Below are 20,504 nucleotides of genomic sequence, written 5' to 3'. Positions count from 1 at the left end.
GGGTTAATGCAATAAACTGTCGATTTATTACAAGGTCATTACATCTGTATGAAGACAGATGGTATCAATTTGAAGCAACGGGTCAATTACAGCAGATGAGGCTATCATTCCTGTAATCGACATTCACTCGTAATGAGAAAAAACAGCCCAGGAGCATCCTTGTTGCAGACATGATACGGCCGTAGCCTCCAGACTGTTACCTAACAGATAACCTCCGTCACCCAGAGAAACTACTTTTCGGCCGTACTGCCCATGGACTCAGAGTTGATGAATTTGAGAGCTGTGTGACTGCAGCAGTGTTTTCTTTCTTCTTTTCTTTTTTGATTCCAGGAAGATTTGAAGGTCAGATAATTTTAAACAATGTGCCTCGCCACCTTTTATCTTAAAACACTCTCTTTCTCCATGTTTAATAGCCAAGGGACATTTTTCCTAACCTCTGCAAAGCAAAAAGTCCTGTATCTGTCTTGTTCCAGCAGATCAGATGATGATTATGATGAACACGGCGTACAAAAGCTTTTGTTTGCTTCGCTGTGTCTACTTAATACAAATGTGTAATGAACAAGCTGACATTCTCTCTTCACAGACAAGACACCGCCATGAATAGGAAACACAGTTTTAGCTGAGTTCTTATTATTCATAGAGTTTGAGAGTGCTGTGGGGTATTTCCAATGTAAGTACCCAATGTGGCATTGATTAGGGTGGCACTCTATCCTGGACTCTTGAGGCCTTCGCGAACAAAAAGACATGGCCATCAAAGACAGCTGCAACTTATCATTGCTAAGTAAATAGAGTGGCTTTTATAATCTGAGACGCTTCTGCACTTCCCTACTAGCTGCAAGCATATGTCTCATTTTTGGAAGACAATCAGGATATTATTTGACACATTCATACACCCATGCAGAGGTGCTGCTTATTTAAAACAAAAATAATTACTATTAAGAGGGAAAATGGCATAATGATATGATAAATATAACAAGTTTGCTTTTCTCACATTGATGCCTTCTGATTAGTCAAGTAAGTCAACTCAGGTGAAGAAAAAAAAGAGCAGAACCAATTTAAGAATAAGAAATACTACACAGCAAAATAATAAAATAAGATAAATAGTTGAATAGTAAAATATAAAAATGTTGTTATTACACAAACATGTTATTTAGCTCAAGGCCTGAGGGTTAATGTAGGATTGCACGCAAATTAGTGTTGTGCGTTTGCTCCTAATAAAGGAATTAAAACAAAAAAAAAAAAAAAGGAAAAAAAGAAAAATGGTGGGTTAAATGTGGCTCCCGGTAAAGCTATTTAGAAAAGAGATACCCTACAATCCTGTGGGTGGTATCTGTAGTTTAAAGTTGTGATCAGCAAGATTATTGTTTGTGTTTTTGTGGCGGCATTGTTTTCATCGTTTCTGTGCTGATTCTGCACTGCAATTCCCAGAGATTACTCACTAGACAATCAAACTGTGTCTCCTGTATTGTGATAGCTCGTTTGTGGGAAGAGTGTTTAGACCCTGTAAGTGTTCAGTCATGGATGTTATCTCTGCTCATGCTGCTGTAGCTAACCAGCTATTATTCACTCTATACTGCATATACTGTGTAAGGCCTATGACCATTAACCCATACATTGTGTATCTTAAACTACCTACTACTGACCTATATTTGAAATGTAAACAGTTGCTTGTCTACTCCAATGACTTCCTGCAACTGTAACCAGATATCTGAAACCTGAGGACGGCCAATTGACCTAACTTGATCTTTGGTCACTGTGGCGTGTGATTCATGACATCATCAGATCAACATTATCAGGGCCACCTCTCTTTCTGGTTTCTTCCCTCTTGGTCTCTTCACACTGCAGGTAAAGAATGTGCATTGATAAGAAGTGAAAACTAATTGGTTGTTCCATTGAAACTAACCAAAGTATGCAGCAGCAGAGCTACACCTCCACCATTTTAGACTTAAGACAACGACCGTATTAATGACGCCACTTAACATTCCGCCTGCAAAACCTTCATACAGAATTTAAGTTATTAAATTATATCATTAAATCATGGATTCAGATTTGTAATTTATAACATAAAAACATACCTTTTTACTTTTTACTAGAGGAGCAAAAACTAAAGAATGGACATAAATAAAAGCTAGAAAAATCCAGCACTGGTGGGATTTTGAGAAAGCAGACAATCTCACACTTTTCATGTCAAGTACTCCAAAATAGATGCACAATAGACCACAGACTTGTATTTGAGAGGATTTTGTCTGAAAGAATCCCCCCTGAGAAGATACAGTTCCTGGAAGTGGGTGTCATAAAAGTGAAATGAATCTTTTTGTCCTTTTGCTGGGAACCACCTGCAGCCTTCTCAAGGACTCCCGTTTCCTAGTTTGGGAACCATTGTTCCGAAAAACTCAATAATCACATTACAAAGTGGATAAAATTAGGGATATCACAGGAATCAACACATAGATCCCATAGATACCAAATCAATAATAGCATTTATAAAATGAAACTAATAGCAGCATTTATCAGTAGTGCCTCGCTCTAATTTTCAGTGTTATACTAATACAGCCAGAGTGTGTTTGTTTAAATGCTGAAACACTTAAAGTTTGAATCATACTTAGAAGATTATAAATCAAAATCAGAGCACATAATCACACAGTTGTATTTATTTGTTAGAGCATCACATTTCATATAGTTCCTGTAGTTTTAATGACTATTTATTGGGCTGCAGTTTTCTGCTTGAAGGCTATGGACCAATATTTAATTTGTAACTCTTATTGTAATGCAGCCTGTGTGCTTAAATAATGAAACAGACAAAGTTACTGTTCAATTTTTAATGTTTAAGTTTTTAAATAAATGAGTGTGCCCTGAATGGGATTTCTGGTTTTATATTAAATTGTATTAATTAAATTGGGTATTTAGAATAGAGGAACTTCAGTGCTAATTCAAGTATGGTGACATCATGCACATACTGTACTTGTTAACCTTTGGACAGAAAATATCATCTGATATTGAGCTGTAGATTTAACCACTACTGTCTACACTATAGTGCATTTATCAATAGAGACTAAGTATGTGTCTTCTCCTTTTTGAACTTGGAATAACTGTGTCTGCATTTGTGTGTTTGAGAAGAGTGGTCATGTGTGGACATTTGCATGTATGTGTCTGTACTTATATTTGTCTATTTAAATCTGTGTGAGTGTGTTTATCTGCACACATCTTCCATACATTTCCCTGGTACATTAATGCCCATCCAGCCTCTTCTAATGCCCTCCTGCCTCTGCTTATACTCATTATGTGTCTAAGCCTCATAAGCCTTAGCCTTGAAGCCCGTTCGTCTGAATCACACTCTCTTTATGTTGTCGCTCATAGACGGCTTCAATATTATCCTGTTTAGAATGGCTTATCTGTGCTCTTATCATAGCAATACTATCAGCCAATGAGGTGAAGCGGCTTTTAAAGGCTCGGTTCTGGTCTCTTTGAGCTGCCACAGCACACTTTGCTTGTTTGCTTCACCAGCTGAGGTCAATGGGATTGGGTGAGTGTGTGTTGAATAGGAATGCTGAGGATGGGGGGATGAGAGAGGAGGAGGAGGAGGAGAAGAAAGAGAGGAAATCTTCCAGGAGGGAGCTTCTGAGTCAGGAAATTACTTGCTAACGCCACCTCCTCCACCCCACACCCCACTCTCCACCAACTGACAGGGTCTGTGTCTAGAGGCGAACTCAGCCCCTAAAGCACAGCCTGTTTGATATGCAGCTCAGTCGAACGTCAAGGCAAGCAGCCAGACATGAACACAAAAGCATGCGCACTCATAGACACACACACACACACACACACACACACACACACACACACACACACACACACACACACACACACACACACACACACAAACATACACACACATACACACACACACACACACACACACACACACACACACACACACACACACACACACACACACACACACACAGGTACATGCATGTTCCTGCAACCACATGATCAAGCACACATGTACTGTACACACATGAACGGTATCCAACATGAGAACACACACATAAAAGGCAAAGAAATGTGGAAGTTGAGGGAATAAAGGAACTGGGGGAGATAGAGGAGATGAAAGGACGAGCAGGTAGTAGAAATAGAAAAAAAAAAGGGAAATGTATGAAATCCTATTCGATCCGTGAGACCTCAAAAAGCAGCATGCCTTTACAGTGAACATACAAAGCTACATCTCAAATACAATCTCTCAAATAGGATTCTGGAGCTTGTTCCTGTGTTATTTCAGTCCAAATGTTGGAGAATTTTCAGATATTAAAAATGTCAGCTGTAAATGTCAGCGAGGCTTGAAACACATCGTAGTCTAATTCTGGCAGGCGCTGCTTATTCCAACAGTGTGGTGTGGCGTGGGGTCTTCATATTTGCATGACTCGTATGATTACTGTATCACCTCATCCATGTGACAACAACAAAATGACATTTAATAATGGCTTTCTGCTTCCAGAAAATGGAGGCCAACGAAGGTTTTGGCACAGGAAGCCAAAGCCAATCCTTGGCAAAACAACGCAACATTACCATTATCTATTTTGATTATATTTTTCCGTACAGTGTGCTGCTTTTGTGGCCAGGTATCAAGTGGAAAACACAACAATAGTCTCAGTGTGAATGTGAGTCTGCTTTTTAAAAAAGTTTAAGTGCAAAAAACTAAAGCTTAAATCAAGATGGATAAGTGGAGAAAAAGTTCAAAAGTTGCTCAAAAGTTTAAGTCTACTGAAACACACAAGGGTTGTCAAATTTTTTAAACCGCCTTAAAAAGCAAAAGTACTAACTTTTAATGATATTAGCTTTGCAGCCTTGGATGTTCTGCATGAATAGAACAGTGGGCACAATAGAGTTTGCAAACCTTGCCCATTGATGAAAAAAATTAGGAGGAGTGACACAATACCCGACTAAAATGCTACCTCGGTTCACATTTTAATTTCAGTAACTGTATCCCATTATTTTCGCTTACTGAGGGTCGCGGTGTTAGTTGACAAAGAATGAAAAGAATGGAAGCAACATAATGCTGTGAGTAAAACTAAGCCCTTCGAAGCTTAATGTCTCAACAAGAGAGGAGTGTGTGCGAGTGGATATGCAGATTGGAGAGCAAATTGAGAGAGGAACATCCTGCCTTAAACCCAAATGACTACAGCCATCCATCATGCCTCGTGCTGCACAAGCTGTGTTTGTCTTTGCGTATGTTTAGGTGTGTTGGTTTGCACTACGCATTTCCATAATTGCATTTGCTGTGGGAAGAGAAGCACTTACTCTCATTTTCGGCTGTGATTTATCAACCCGAGCGATTCGAGCCAATGCACACATTCATTTATCTCTGCTGTGACCTTTTTCCCTAGCAAAAGAACGGCTGCCATCTTTATGTTTTTTTAAAAAACTGCTTTTGTGGAAGCTTCAGCCCCCTGCCAGGGAAGCGGTGATGGAAGTGCACATGCTTTTGACATTGATGGCAGCTTGTTCAAGAATAATTACTTTTCCAAGAAAATGCGGCTGCAGCTCATTCAATTTCTGATTTGTGAGGCTGTTCTTATGGACAAAGTGAATAATGGATGCTGAGAGAAAAACACACAACAGAGGCTTAATGCCTTTTCAATTTCTTAAGTTGAATTACGTAAAATGTTGCCAAGTCAGATAGTGGTACAAACCAAAGTTTAAATTTAACATATTGATGTTTGCCCTGAAAACTTCAAGGTTCTGGTTGCTTCTTTGTGCTGAAAGCTAATCAGAATAAATGCTTGTGCTGATTTCCCCAGAGATAATAATCTCTACATAGTCGGGAGATTTAAAAACTCACTGTAAACAACATGGATACAGGTGAATGCATCTACTGCTTGACTGTAGCTTTGATTTGATTATCTGAGTCTTTCATGCTTCTGTTACAATACTGAGAAACAAATATATACTGAGTTGTCAAGACAAAGGCTCCATCATCAACCACTGAGCATGAATAATATCAGCATCTGCTTTTAGACAAGGCCTGAGCAGCACTTAGCAATAAGTGACTCTAACTGTAACTTTTCATGTATGGCAGATGAGAATGATTATGTCAATTTATATTTTTATGAGGACATATATATATAAGTAATCACATGTAGATGTTGGTTATTGCTTTTAGTACTCAAACAGACAAGGTACACACCAAGTCAGCTTTTCTCAATATATATATCAAAGTGTATGTTAATGCTCAGAATAAGGATGAAAACAGGGCACTGTTTTTCTTACATTTAAACCTTCCAACAACAATTTGAGTGACTTTTATGCCATATCTCCAGTTAAAGACCACATTACTCCCTCTGAGATGATTCTAGGACACTTTGGTTTTATTATAACCGTTCAAAACCTCATTAATGAAACTTAATAACAACCTGTCTAAAAAACAGGGTTGCATTTCAGGTTCTATTTAGAGTTGACATTTGGCAAATACAAGCTTTTCACTTATATTCATTCTCATATCAGAGACATGTTTCAAGATATACAAAAACAAATATAATATGCAGGTTTGAAAGTGTAGATGGATGTAGTTTATATACTTATTATAGTATTATACAATGCAGGGGGTTGGAGAAAACAATACAAAGCCTGCAATAAATACTGTAGAAGTGTTGCGGAAGTTCTCTCACCCATTTCTCTCTAAAACAAACATTTCGGCTTCATTCATCTCACCTTTCCTCTGTTTGGATTGATGGTGGCAGGCGTTGACCCAAGATGGAGTCAAACTCATATGCTCAGCTGTCAAAAAGGTCGCAAACCACTGAAGTACAATTCCTCTGAAAAGTTTACTTTTTGGTGTGACTGTTAGAAAGGTGCAAGGGTAGATTGTATCCTGGTTATACTTCGTTGCAGGTGTCCAATATGAAGTGAAAATGTAATTCAAAGGAAATGCCATATACACCTATAGGTTTATTTGTATACTATTTAAAGGGGACATATCATGCTTTTTGTGATTTTATGTCATTTATTTACTGTTATAATATCAGATGTTAACATGACGTGCATGCATGTAAGTTACCTTTACTTCCTAATCAAGAGCTTATGTCAGATTGTTTGCACATGAGTTAGGGTTAGGGTTTATCCACCTTTGTTGCTATGGCTGTTCATGTCGTCCACTTGCATATTTCAGGTTGCATTCAGGCTTGAACATGGATGTATTTGAGAAGCTTCTATGATGAGCATCTGACCACTACTGTTTGCCTCTGGAGCTGGTGAAAGTCTGCTAAAGGGCTTAAAGAGACAGGAGCTAAAACAGCCTATTTCAGACAGAGGCTGAACTGAGGGGCTGCATAAAGAGCCAGTATAAGGTGAATAAAGAGGGTTTTTTAACTGTAAATCATGCAAAGATATTCCAGAAGAGCCCCAGAATATAAATATAGACTTGAAAATGTGTGTGATATGTCCCCTTTAACATAAAGTGGATCTAGTACTGGTGAATTTATTCCCCTTTTTAATGCTCTGTGCTTTCTAAGTAGCTCACCCCATGTGTCATAAAGCTCTATCCAGTACTGTATGATGCTGCACACATAAACAGAGCCAGATGGACTTTCTGGCAGTTTCTACCTTGTCTCCGTCCACGAAGGTCTGACCGTTGCTGGCTCTCCTCCAAGAAATGTCGGGCAGAGGCTCGCCCTCAGCCACGCAGGAGATCATGGCGGCGCTGCCCTCCACCGCTGTCACGTTTTTCAGCTGGGTGATATGGGGCTGGACTGGAGGCCATGGAGGACGGTGGTGGAAAAGGGGACATGAATAAGAGACAAAAAATTAGATGAGTGCAGAAGAATAGATCGAAAGGCAGGGGGAATCGGTGTGATAGAGGAGGAAAGGGTGAGGGGAGTGAGTGAGTAAAAGGGAGCACAGGAGAGAAACTGTCAAAGATCTAACTCATAAGGGAGGGGAGAGGAAGGCTATACCACAGGGTTTAAACACAGAGCTGATGCATGACTTTGGTACTGACAGTCTGGGCCAAGATCATTTATATACTGCTGTCGTACTCTCCGGTTTTCGCATCGCGGGGAAAGCATGCCCTCTGGCCTATTTCGCGTGGATCCTTTGGCCTAGATAACAGCACAAAAACGGACTTTGCTAGAGTTTAAAAGACGACAACATATCGAAATCCGCCTCTCTTTCCGTGTGTGTTCCACCCTTTTTGTTTTAAATAAATATAGATTTTTGTTTGGACGGATGCCTCTCCAGCACCGTGTGATTTGCTTTTGACGCTGAGCGAGCACCGGGATAAGTGCTGAAAAGCATGCCATTGGGGGCTGCTCCCTGCTCGCTTCTTCCTGATAAGGTGCTCTAAGCAAGCTCTGGAACACCATGCATGTCAAGGGCACAGAGCATGTCACATGAATCATGGATTGCTCCCCCCTCCCCTTCCACCATACACCGCACTTAAGTCCTTAACAGGGTGCTTGCAAAGTAGCATGGCATTAAATCCAAACGGAGAGAGGAAGTGAATGGAAAAAATAGTGACTACTCCATTGAAGGCTTTTAACACCGCCCCAGGAGTGGGGGGCGTTGGGGGTGAGTGGGCTGGGAAGTGTTTTTGCAATTTCACTTGGCTTCTACCTCAGGGTGGCGAAGCCATCTCAAGGGATTTTGGGAGCTTGTCAAAACACGAGGACACACAAACATACACACAGGCACACACAAACACACACATACACACGTTGGTATACCTGCGAGGGCCTTTGGTGAATAGATCAATGTTCTGGGAATAGAAAGAACTTCACTGCATGACTATGAACCAAACTGGGTTATAGTTGACCCAAACTAACCCTCATTCCGACTCAATCCAATTCATTGCATGATTTGATCTATATTTGATAATTTGGCCAATCATTTCTACCAGTTATGATAACACTGAAATCTCTTTATCAGATTCAGGTGGGTTTAAACTCTGGCAACTCCATCACTCGATATTGTGGTGCGTTGGAACTAAGCAGACACTCAATTACTGAGATCAACATCACTACGATGAAGTCCAATGGAGATCGATGAACCACGCCCAAAATCTTAATTTACTTTTTGCAGCAAATTCTAACACGCTTAAGAGTTTGCTCTGCTCTTTGAAGGACCGTCAAAGAATCTGAGCAGCCATCAGGACTTTGAAGGGTAAACTAATCCCTCCTTAACCCACATATGAACACTAGAGCTTTGTAAAGTCAACAATAAAGCTTAGAGCAAAAGGTGAAGTGCGACAAATGAAGTAAACTAACTGTTTGAGGGAATTAGCGGAGTAGTCGGTGAGAAGTGTCAGGTCATAAAGCCACTGTATGAAAGTGTGTGTGTGTGTGTGTGTGTGTGTGTTATCTATCTGCTGATGCTAAAGAACGAGCTAACCAATGCTGGTGTAACTTCAGTGCTCTGCCTACAAGCAACACTCCATTAATCCCTCACTGCACAGAAAACATTTAAGCACAACTGTAAGTTGGGCAACAGCTGCATTCATTTTCTCTTCCAAATAAGCAAGTGGCCAATGACTGCTTGCTTTTTCTTTCTTTGTAAAACTTTTACAATTCACCCTGCAAGTACAGTGTCATACCAGATAGAAATGATGGCCAAAACATGATTTTCCTTCAACATAAAACCAAAGGCTTTTTCAGCACTCACTCCAGGAGACAACATTTACATACTAATGAGTTATTTGGTCTACAACTGAGTTCCAAAATCTTGTTTTCCTAAAACAAGCCAAGCAGATTTGCCAATAAGTAAAAGATAATGACACTAATTTCTAAAACAAACCAGCTTACTTCAGAAAAAAAATCTACGATCAATTGTGTTTTTCCTGATAAGAGTGCAACAATCTGCCCGATTTTGTTTTGTGTCAAGACAGAAGGAAGCTCTAGTGGGAACAAGGAAGATTATCTCATCCCATTAGCATAAAAGTTTTTTTCTTGTTCTAAGAAAAAGGAGCTTTAAAGTACCAAAATGAGACTAAATGACTTGTTTGGATGATTTCTGCAGAGATGAAGATGTGAGGAGCACTTTAGATGATTGTTCACATCTATTAAACCTTTTGATGGGTTTTCAGAAACACACATGTATGGAGTCAGCCATACACACAGATAGTACAAAATACACAATTCACAGTCCTCACACCCACACACACACGTTCAGATCAAACTGTTAATAGTACTGAGACCGGCGTGAACCAGTTCTTCATCACTGCCTTATCTGCAGACGTTTTGCCCCAGATGCCCTTCATCATGCAAATATTAAATGGAAAAAAAAAACATCTCTTTATCAAGCGCGGTGCAAAAACCACTCTGCAGGGAACATTATTAATAACACATTATCTAAAACATTTCAACTCTAAATGAGAATGAACTGAGAAGCATTTGTGTCTTGGAAAGATAAAAATCCTGAATTAATTTGACCTTCCAGGTTTTGAAGTATATGGGAGTGTATTCTTTTCAGTTTGATTTGTAAATTTAAATGAGCTTCTGTACATTTCCTTGTATCCCAATACAATAGAAAAACAAGCTAAAAAAAACAACGTTTGCATGTGTTAATAACTATAATTACAACTATTACAATAATTGCAGGTATTATAATGATTAAAACTGTAAATGCTGTATTTAACGACTTCATAGTGTCAATCCTGACGTTCATATTAAAAAGCACAACAGTGTGAAAAAGCCATTAATGTCAGTTTTAGAACAAAAAGTGACTGATATAACTGATTGTTCTTTCAACACTGGAGACACAGTTTTGGTCCATTTTGACTCATTGTTGTCTTATAAAGCACTTATGTTTCTGTGTTGCCATTTCTGCAGGAAAAGGCTCAAAATTACCCCAAATGCTGCTTTTTCATGTAGCTGAACAATATTTTCATCCCCCCCTCGATAGCAATATTTGACATTTTGTGAAGCTCTTATCCCTCCCACTCTGACAGGTATCAGAACACCAAATGTGTGTATTTGTTGTTTTAGCTGTGCAGATCCACAAAGCAAATGTCAGCACAGATTCACTGCTGTCATCCCTGATGCCTCTTGTAACACTACGAACTTAGTGGGTTTAAACTACAAATAATACACTATCAGACACTGTTCTATTATGTATTGTCAGCCTGTGATTTCTGGTTTAGTAATTTACTGCTTTTTCACTTTCCTTTCTTGTTCTGATTATATTTTACATCCTGAATAGTGGATGTGGAGATATTATTTGTTTCTAGTCAACAAAAAGTAAAATGTGCAAAGACAAAACTGCTGCATGTTGTTTTACTACTGACAGTAATGACACCACACATCTAGAAGATGTAAACTGCAGCTGAAGAGAGATGGGTATCTCTACCTTCTACAAGTTTAGAAAAAAGACCTCTCTCTTTTACCAAAACCTGACATTTACCGATAGGAGAAGAAGCGCCTCCTATCAAACTGTCAACTTGTCCAAAATATTGGTAGGTATCTGTCAAAACAACGAGAAAACACACAACTGAAAAAAAACACAAATCTGCACTGTTTAATCCACATTGGCTGTCTACATTTACATATGTGTTCAGACATTTTTGGGTGTGTAAAATCTGCTCAGACAGCCTGCTGGTCATCATTTTTGGGCTGTGCACCTTTGCAGACATGGGAAGAAATCTGTGTCAAGCAGAGTCTTATGGAATGTTGCACCCATGCAGATGTGGAAATTATACATTGTTCACATACGCAGAGTGGTGATTTGAGCTAAATGCAAACATGCTCACAATCACAGTATGTTTACAGTAGCAGTTATAGAGTTTACAGACTTAGTTTAACATGTAATAATGCAAACTTTTGCTACTACAAAGTAACAAATTGTGACATATTGATGGGAATGTCACCAGTTTTGATGATATTTAGTCATGACCCAAAGTGTTTTTGATCTGACGATAGTGGTAGATGAAAGCAGGAAATCATCATCATCATCAAGTTATTACAATTTATGCTACGGAATGAATGTAGAAGTTTTCATGACAACACATCCCATGCTTGCTGAGATATGTCACTAAAAAACAAAAATGTCCTTTTCAGGTTGGTGCTAAAAAGTCAGAAAAGTTCAGACGATCACCAAACTCAGCAAGGTCCCTTTAGTTGGGATCATGAATATCTGTAGAAAATGTCATGGCAATCCATCATACCGTTGTTGAGATATCTCTATTTAGACGTATAGCATAACTAAATACTAACCAAGAAAAGAAATGTGGCTATTTCTTAACAGTGAAAAATTGTGGATTTTTTTGCTTTAAAGTATTGAATGACCTGGAGCCTTAAAAGCAAGACAACTTGACATAATCCCTGATGGCTTGACAGTAGCTGGAAGCACCTTTAGTATTTACATCTCAAGAGCTGCTATGGCGACGCTTCGTAGCAGCCAGTCAACACACCGCAGTGATACGGGTCCCTGGATGTGAATGTGAAAGAGGAATGAATAGGTTTTGAGCTATTAATGGCCACAATAACCTGTTTGTGGCAACACATGGTCATGGGTCTAGAAACCCTTTTGTGAAAATGAATATCCAGCAGCTGGTGCACCTTTTAACAACTCAATCCCCATTCTCTGAAGGGAAATGAAAAATCACCTCTTCAAGAAATACATTCGGATTTCTGAAACACACCTTTTTCCCACATCTTTCATCTCATTTGCAGCTGAAAAACTCATTACCTAGGCAAAGTCGATCACCTATAATCAGGTAAACATAAAAGGGAACATTTGTCGCATCTGGTGTCTTAAACATGAATGAGAAACAAATACACACCAGCACAAACACACCATCTGACTTAAATGCCCTCTCCTCCCGCCTGTGCTGTCAAAGGTAATAAAACTAACTTACAACTGAGTTTCCCCACTGCACAGTGAAAAGCTGAACTCCTCCCTCCCCCTTTAACTTCTTCATTTAAATGTGCATTTTGAAGAACAAGCGCTTCTCCCATCTTGAAAGGATGTTGATGACTAGAGCACGAATCTCCATACATTTTCATGAGCAGAATACTCACTATCAGAGTGATCTGCGAGGAAATAGCCAGCAGGTTTATGAAAATATAAATTGATTTTTATTTTTTTTTCATGAGGAGTGCAGTAATTTAAATAAGAAGCAATAAATGAAATATTTCCTTTCAGGAGAAATATATCACATTGATGCAGTTGTTATTGTAAAAGGATGAGGAGGATATTTGGACATTTGTGCTCATGAAAAACTGTTTTTTTTTCAACACCCTTACAATAAAGCTTTATGGATCAACATAAAACATTATTCAAGGCTGGTATACCTAAAAGCATCCATGATGAAAAATATGCAAACTTTTTAAACATTAGGAGACATTTCAAGTATGTGGTGTTTTTGACCAGATTTTGTGATCTCTCTCTGAGATTTCTAACATTTACAACTCCTGTACAACAGAGGGTGAAAGAATGGAAAGAAAAGAAAAATAATATAAATGGAAAAATATAAATGTAGTTTTTGAATTACTGGATTCAATTAAATTCATCCCCATTGTGCTGGGGTATAAAAAGAGATCTTGGAGATGGATACTTAAAACTTGGTTACTAATGTATTTCTTTATTATTCTAACGTGCGTGGACCAACCCTCTTGAGGCGGATTTATAATTCTCCATTAGGTGTTAAGAGCCTTCAACAGAGCCTATACACACAATGAGACTACAGCAGCTACATGTATGAACACACCTGATAGAGACAAGACACACGAACTTTGATTGATTAGTTTGTGATTCATCCTACAAGTTTCTGATGCTTGAAAAAAGGGTGAATAATCTGCTCCTTTTCAGTAACAATGATCGTATAATAACAGGTTTCTATCACACCGAATGAAATAACAAACATAATCTGATTGGGTATTCCTTCCATTTAAATAGTCTTACATCCACTAATAAGACAAGGCAAACTTGTTGAGCTTTATATTAAAAAATGAATGAAAGAATGTAAACACGATGACTGTGGGGGAAATCATTTAAGAAAGATATGGCCTGTTAATGCTCAATACTGTATTTCCACTTAGAGCTGCAGTGATGCAACAAATGGGTGAAATCAGATGCTGAATTGCCGTAACCACAACGATAACCCCTTGGGAAAAGTGTGAATCTGTATCCAATAATTTATACACTTTATTAAGCCAATTTGTTTGCACTGTTGCATTTAAGTAAGTATTATCTGCATGTTTTGCCTCTCAAATGGTTCCTGACTAATAACACCAAACAAGCACCGTTCTTTAACTATAAAAGTAGATTCCACTCAGTATTTATAACTAAGTTGCTTTATTTCTACTTTAATAATGACTGATGTTCTGTTTTCTTTGTCCTTACCGAACACTTTGAGGAAGATCTCTCTTTCCTGAGACCCTGCCTTGTTCGTGGCCTTGCAGGTGTAGGTTCCCCCGTCACCCTGGCGGATGTTGCGGATGGTTAACATGCCCCTCCCTCCTTCCAGCCTGTTGACAATGTACTGCTCCGATGGCTCCAGCTGCTTGCCTATCCTGCACAAACGGAAAAGCAAAAACGTTCACACACGGCACAGCTGAGTGAGACTTGACAGTGACCTCAGCACAATTCACACTGCAGCACATGCTTGATGTTACAGATGTATAATCTTAACACTTTGTATCCCATAGGGAGAGAGAGAGAGAGAGAGAGAGAGAGAGGTTAAACACAGACAGGTTCAACTTGAAGCTATTTCTATCTATAGCACATATGCAGTTCCAAAAACAAAACTGTACTTTTTATAGAAACCCTTTCAAGCGTGATGAAAGTATTGTTCCAGGTAGACTTATCATACTATAACTGAAATACTGTAACTATAGTTCAATGAATCTGTAGAATTTCAACTTCTCAAACTCTTCCTTCTAGAAAACTATCCTCTTCATATGCTCAGACAGTGTTTCAGTCTTGTCACAGCTCACTTGTGTTGTTGTGTATATTCTGTTATGGACTGCAGCACTAAATGCACTGCTAAATGACTCTGGTGTGGTGTGGTGCAGTGTGGAATACAGTACCGACTTAATGTCTTTTCTTATTGGACTCTGTTGGAAAATTACTCTGGAAAAAAAGCAACTACCAGATTGATCACTGTCTATATTTAATTTTCATAGCAGAGGTGTAATGGTGTGGGCATGGATGCCGTTTTAAGTTATTTGCATGCAGCTCAATTAGTGGATGACTAAAGTGTGTGATCAAGTAGAAATAGCAATCAAAGCTGTTAAATCTCTCCAAAGATACAACAGATATTCCTTTTCTGTTAACCTGCACCATATGGTTGAACCTGCTAGAGGCAACTGCTTATCATTTTTAAAGCAAAAATCAACCAAATTCACTGCTACTAGCTCGTTGAATGCAATCATTATTAATAGTTTTCAATGATAGTAAACTTAATCACCTTGAAATTGGGACACAAGCAAAAAAAAAAGATGTTAACTGGGTATTTTTCACTGTTTTCTGACCTATTATACAATCATGTAGTTAACATAGAGAACAATACACAAAGTGCATAGGTTCAATACTCTACAGTGTGTTACTTATGATGTGTAAATGCTTCTGTGTATTGATCACTTTTTGCAATAACTACTCTGGAGAACAGAACATGATGAGAACCATGTAACAATGATTGAATAATATGCTGTTTTATTTTTTACATTCTTAACAATGATTACAGACCTTAAATTGCCAGTTTAAGTGTCTTAATCAGTATGTAGTGTTTTTATGCTAATATCTAAGAGCTACTATTAGCGGTTTTTATAAGCTAAATTCTCTGGTCATTTTCTATCCTGGGAGCAGTAGGTCAGGACCTGTCTCTTTCAGAGTGATTCATCTGTCTGTCCACTGAGGTTGGCTGGGATATGATAAGGCTCACTTTATCCTATGATAGACAAGGTCAGTTGGAGATATGCCAAGCTTTGTGCAGGTGGTCAGACTGCTCCCTTTTTAGAATAGATAGAAAGTAACCTGCGTACAGACTATGTGACCTCAGTTAACGTTAGTCAGCATAGAGTCTTGTCTATAGTTGAATAACCAATAAAGGCATAGATATGTGAGGAATAAGCTCATTTGGATGTAGTAAGGGTAAGGATTTAGTGAAAGGTTTAAATAGTTTAAAAAGTTTAAATAGCAGAATTGAGTGGCAAGTTTACTTTGGATAAACCAGCACTACAGGCAGAATAACAGATATTACAATAACTAAATAATACGACTGTTAGTTGCAGCCTACAGTACAGTTCACAACAATACTTCCAAATGATGATGTCCTGGTGCTGTAAAGAAACCCTATTAAATGTAGGCTAATGAGCACAAAGCATTAACATTTCAACTGCTACTTACTCCCCAACAAGTCCTCCAAATTAAACGACAAAATACTTTCTATGCACATACAAGCTGATACCTAATCTAATCTGATACCCAACGCAGTAAAGGGCAGGATGATATTATTAAGCAATGCCGTTTGGGTTAAAAAGACCTTCTTTAGGTTAGGAGACAGTTGTGGTTCTGGTTTTTAAAAAACTGTTTGAAATGTGAAACTTGAACAGCAAGCTCCCATTTCTAAGTCCAATGACTTTAACATTGATTTCCTACTTTGCTTCCATTGTAATTGATGTGACCATTAGAGGGTTTATTTCACTCGAACTTAAATACATGTCAATTTGGGGCACTTGCACATTTTTCCTTGGACAACAGTCTCCCATAAGTATCCAATAATTTAAATAAGCTAAAAATAACTGCTCAGTATAACATCAAAACAAAGATAGACAAAAGACATCAATATATTTTTCCCATTTATAAAAGTAAGAAAAGTTGAATTATTCAGATAGTGAACTATCGCTTTAAGACACAAGCAGACAGGATAGATATTAATTCTCACACTGATATACTGGAAACTGAGAGTCGAGTCCAGAGGTCAGACGTAGGCTGGTGTTGTGGCTGAGAGGGAAGTGGTTTGAGTTCCCAGAACAGATGGGAAAATGCAGATGGGCAAATTGAATATATAATGCTCTTCTCTCCCTCAGCAACCCAAATCTGAGTGTCCTTGAGCAAGGCACTTAACCAGAGGCTACTTCAGTGACCAACAGTGGTTGTACTGGGCGTGTGAGTCCAAGGTGAGTGTGAATGTGAAGTAGGGATAAGAGCATGAATAAAAATTTCAAATAAATACAGCTTTGGGTAAAAAGCCTGATGTTTACTGGTTAATATTAATCTGCCCAAATACTACCCCAAAAAAAACAAAGAATGGGTATGAAAACACATTTTTATTTTTACCTGTTCATTCGATATGGATGATAATGCCCTCAATCTAAAACTAACATCCTGCATTTTAACCTCATGAGCTATTTTGTAAATGGAATCCCAGAATGAGCTTAATAATGCATACCTCTAAATACATTAAGTGACTTCTTTGTATGGTTTCAATGTGACAGAAAAAAAAAATCTTATTATTTTTGGGAATTTTAAATGTGGAGGTTTCTAGATCCAGACACATGCACACACAAACATAATAATATTGTGTGACGAGACCTGGGCTCCTGCCTCACATACTGTAGGAAAAGCAGGAGGGAGGATAATTGAAAATCGACAGAGGAAACACCAAAGCCAAGTAATAATAACTCTGGCAAGCCAAAGAGGAAATGAAGAGAGGCCTCATCTTTGGAACGGACAGTACAGGACGGGCTGCAGCACTGAATGTCATTATACTGACTGACTGCTGACAGGTAGTCCATTACCCGAGATGCACAGAGGACAAGGTGAAATCTCACACTGACAGGAAATGCAACTGGGAGGCTGGAGGACACTGGGAGGGGTGGCATTAAAAGAAAAAAACACATTGGGTTGTGATTGTTGTTCACGCCGGAGTTGATTGTTTTGTTGTGATGCGACGCCTTTTAATTCTGCAGTCTCTGATTGACACGCAGGATTTACCGACTTGAAAAATGAAGGTGAATACACTAAAACGGTTGACAGTCAGTGGACACGACAGAGTTTATGATCAGCGTTGAGTTACAGTTGAAGCGATGCTGTTTCTAAAGTGAGAGGAAGCCATTTACCCTTGACAAATGCTTTACATTTTATTAAGCCACTTGAAAAATGTAAGCCTGGATTACAGTGAAGTGGATACACAAATATTTTCCTTTTAGCTTGAGGTTTTATGGAGCGGTACATCAAAACAAAGCATCATGCTGTACATTAATTAACAGGCAAACGAGCATTTAATAACGGCAAGGTTTTGCAGCAAAATCGATTAATTTAAATCTGAATGAGTGGATTCACCTGCAGGGGAAAATGATTTTGCAGCAAGTTTAACTTTGGTTGACTTTGACATCCAAATTCATGCATTTGACCAATAGCTAGCTATGTTGGCAGTGCTGGACTTCGAGGGGGCAGAGAGCTGGAGGGTCCAAAAGGAGGGTGCTCACATTTTATATAACCCTGTTCTGTGGGAGATAAATACAATCCAAATATGTCTCTGTGCTTGTGCTGTTTTGCATCATATGAATATGAATATCTGCAATGAACTTAATTGGATACATTAATGAAATAGAGGAGGATAAACGACAGATGAGGTTGTCACACATGTTATTTTACATGAGTGTAGTCAGAATATTACACACAAAAAAGTGTCAACAAAGTACTATAATTGTCATGATTGATTCTGATAGCTCATTACTTTGAATAATAAGTGACTAGTACAAGTAAATGTCGTACAGTTCTGACAGAAAGTGGAGTAAACATAATTACCCAGTGCTAGCATGTTCCCTCTTCCTCCAATGTTTTGTGTAACAGGCTTCACTGTGGTAAAACTCTATAACTATATTGTGAATTAATTTGACATTAGGTGATGCAAACAGAGACAATCCCCGCCATGAAAATACCCTGATTTTGGTTGCTGCTTCATCTGCAAGTGAGTTTTTTACCATCTTAAGCATAACAATGATCGCAGCGTCTATACACACATTTGAATTGTGTGTGGTTTTATGTATAAAAGAAGCAAACAGAATAAAGATGCAATTTTCTACAGATGAACAGGTTTCATTACATTTCACTTTCTCTTTGTAATTATTAAACCAAATATAACTTAATTTGCAATGATGACACAAAAAGAGGGCGCAATTAAAATAATAGTGTAGGCACAAAGCTGTCACATGGATGGTCTCAATTAGAAAGCAACATTTAATCACTATAGCAGACACACACACATACACACATATATATATTTACCAAGATCCACACATCCTAACTGTGAAATTTTACTGTGTTATATTATGCATGCTGTTAAATCATTAAAATCACATTTTGCTGGTTTGCTCTATCACTGAAAGACAAGGTAATACACTCAGGAGTAAATATAACTTCTGTTGTTGGGGTTGAAAACTAGAGAAGGAGATGAATAAGGTTTACAAATCTGGGGTTGTTTCCAGCTGTGCAGTGTCTTCAAACTTTGCTTCTTTCAGCCATGACCGACTTATCTTTCAAAACTACAACACAGGCGCTTCAGCTCATATTATGCTGTTATCAGTCATGAAAACAACGTGACCCAAAATACCGAACTGATGCATTAATCTCAGTCTAGATGAGTATTGTAGCTGTACAATGTTCCTGCCATCATGTAAATGCTGGAATATGTGACCTTTTTAGTTTAGGTGATACAGTAAATATGCAAATGCAGATATCTTCTTGTTGACCCTTTGATCTACATAGTCTGACTCAGTCGATGTGTGCTCTCTTTTCCTGTGTCCCCAGAATAACCTATGTGTAGCACTGAAAATACTTATAAGGAAAAATAAACCTGTGTTTTAATACTGTTTAAAACAAAATGGTAATTACTGAGCAACAAAACCTTGAAAGAAATTAATGAAGTTGTGCCACTGTATTCCAAAGCAAATATCCAAGACAACTCTTGCTATATTTTTTTGTTGTAATTGTCACTACAACATTTTTTTTCCCAGTAGCCTATTTCACAATGTCACTATTTCCTGCATATTCATTAAATGTATTGCCTTACTTTACTCAGGCAGTTCTGACTGTGCTTCTGGCTTCTACTTGCTGTTCACAAGCTCTACATGTGAACCTTTTGTAGGCCATCACTAACTGTAAAGTACACATTATACCTAATGAATATTTGCAAAAAAGAAAAGAAAGTACAATCAAACTCTTGTACTCTGCAATAAAGATAACAACACGTGATTGCTAAAGACAGAAAATAATAATTTGAAATGGAAAATGCTGACAGCTGCTGTTAGTGGGGCGTTTAAGACTTCACACTTAAACGTTATGTGTCATTCTGTTCAGTTCAGAGCTATAGTTAAGGGTTATTACACCAGCCATCATTTCACACTTTTCTTTCTTTCTGATTGTAAAGCTGTAGTTATAAAGAATGTGTCACTTGTCCAACAGCATGACATTATTGACACTGCTGGCATACCGTATGTTATATTCACAATACATAAAGTATATCAACAGTATAGCTATATTTTGAATGTGTTGTCTTCCCAGGCAGCCATTCATTT

The 20,504-nt window shown here is 38.2% G+C and overlaps 1 protein-coding gene across 1 annotated transcript in view; it reads right to left on the bottom strand.

The window, feature by feature from the left end:
- LOC133976672 (neural cell adhesion molecule 2-like) overlaps positions 1-20,504 on the bottom strand; it is a 268,406-nt gene that overhangs the window by 36,454 nt on the left and 211,448 nt on the right. The window contains 2 exon segments of the mRNA XM_062414931.1: positions 7,597-7,742; positions 14,326-14,495. Of these exon segments, the coding sequence (XP_062270915.1) occupies positions 7,597-7,742; positions 14,326-14,495 (316 nt within the window).

This window comes from Scomber scombrus, chromosome 24 (genome assembly GCF_963691925.1).
Source record: "Scomber scombrus chromosome 24, fScoSco1.1, whole genome shotgun sequence".
NCBI classification, from domain to species: Eukaryota; Metazoa; Chordata; class Actinopteri; order Scombriformes; family Scombridae; genus Scomber; species Scomber scombrus.
The sequence above is the reverse complement of the archived record's forward strand: the minus strand, read 5'-3'. Positions and strand labels throughout refer to the sequence as shown.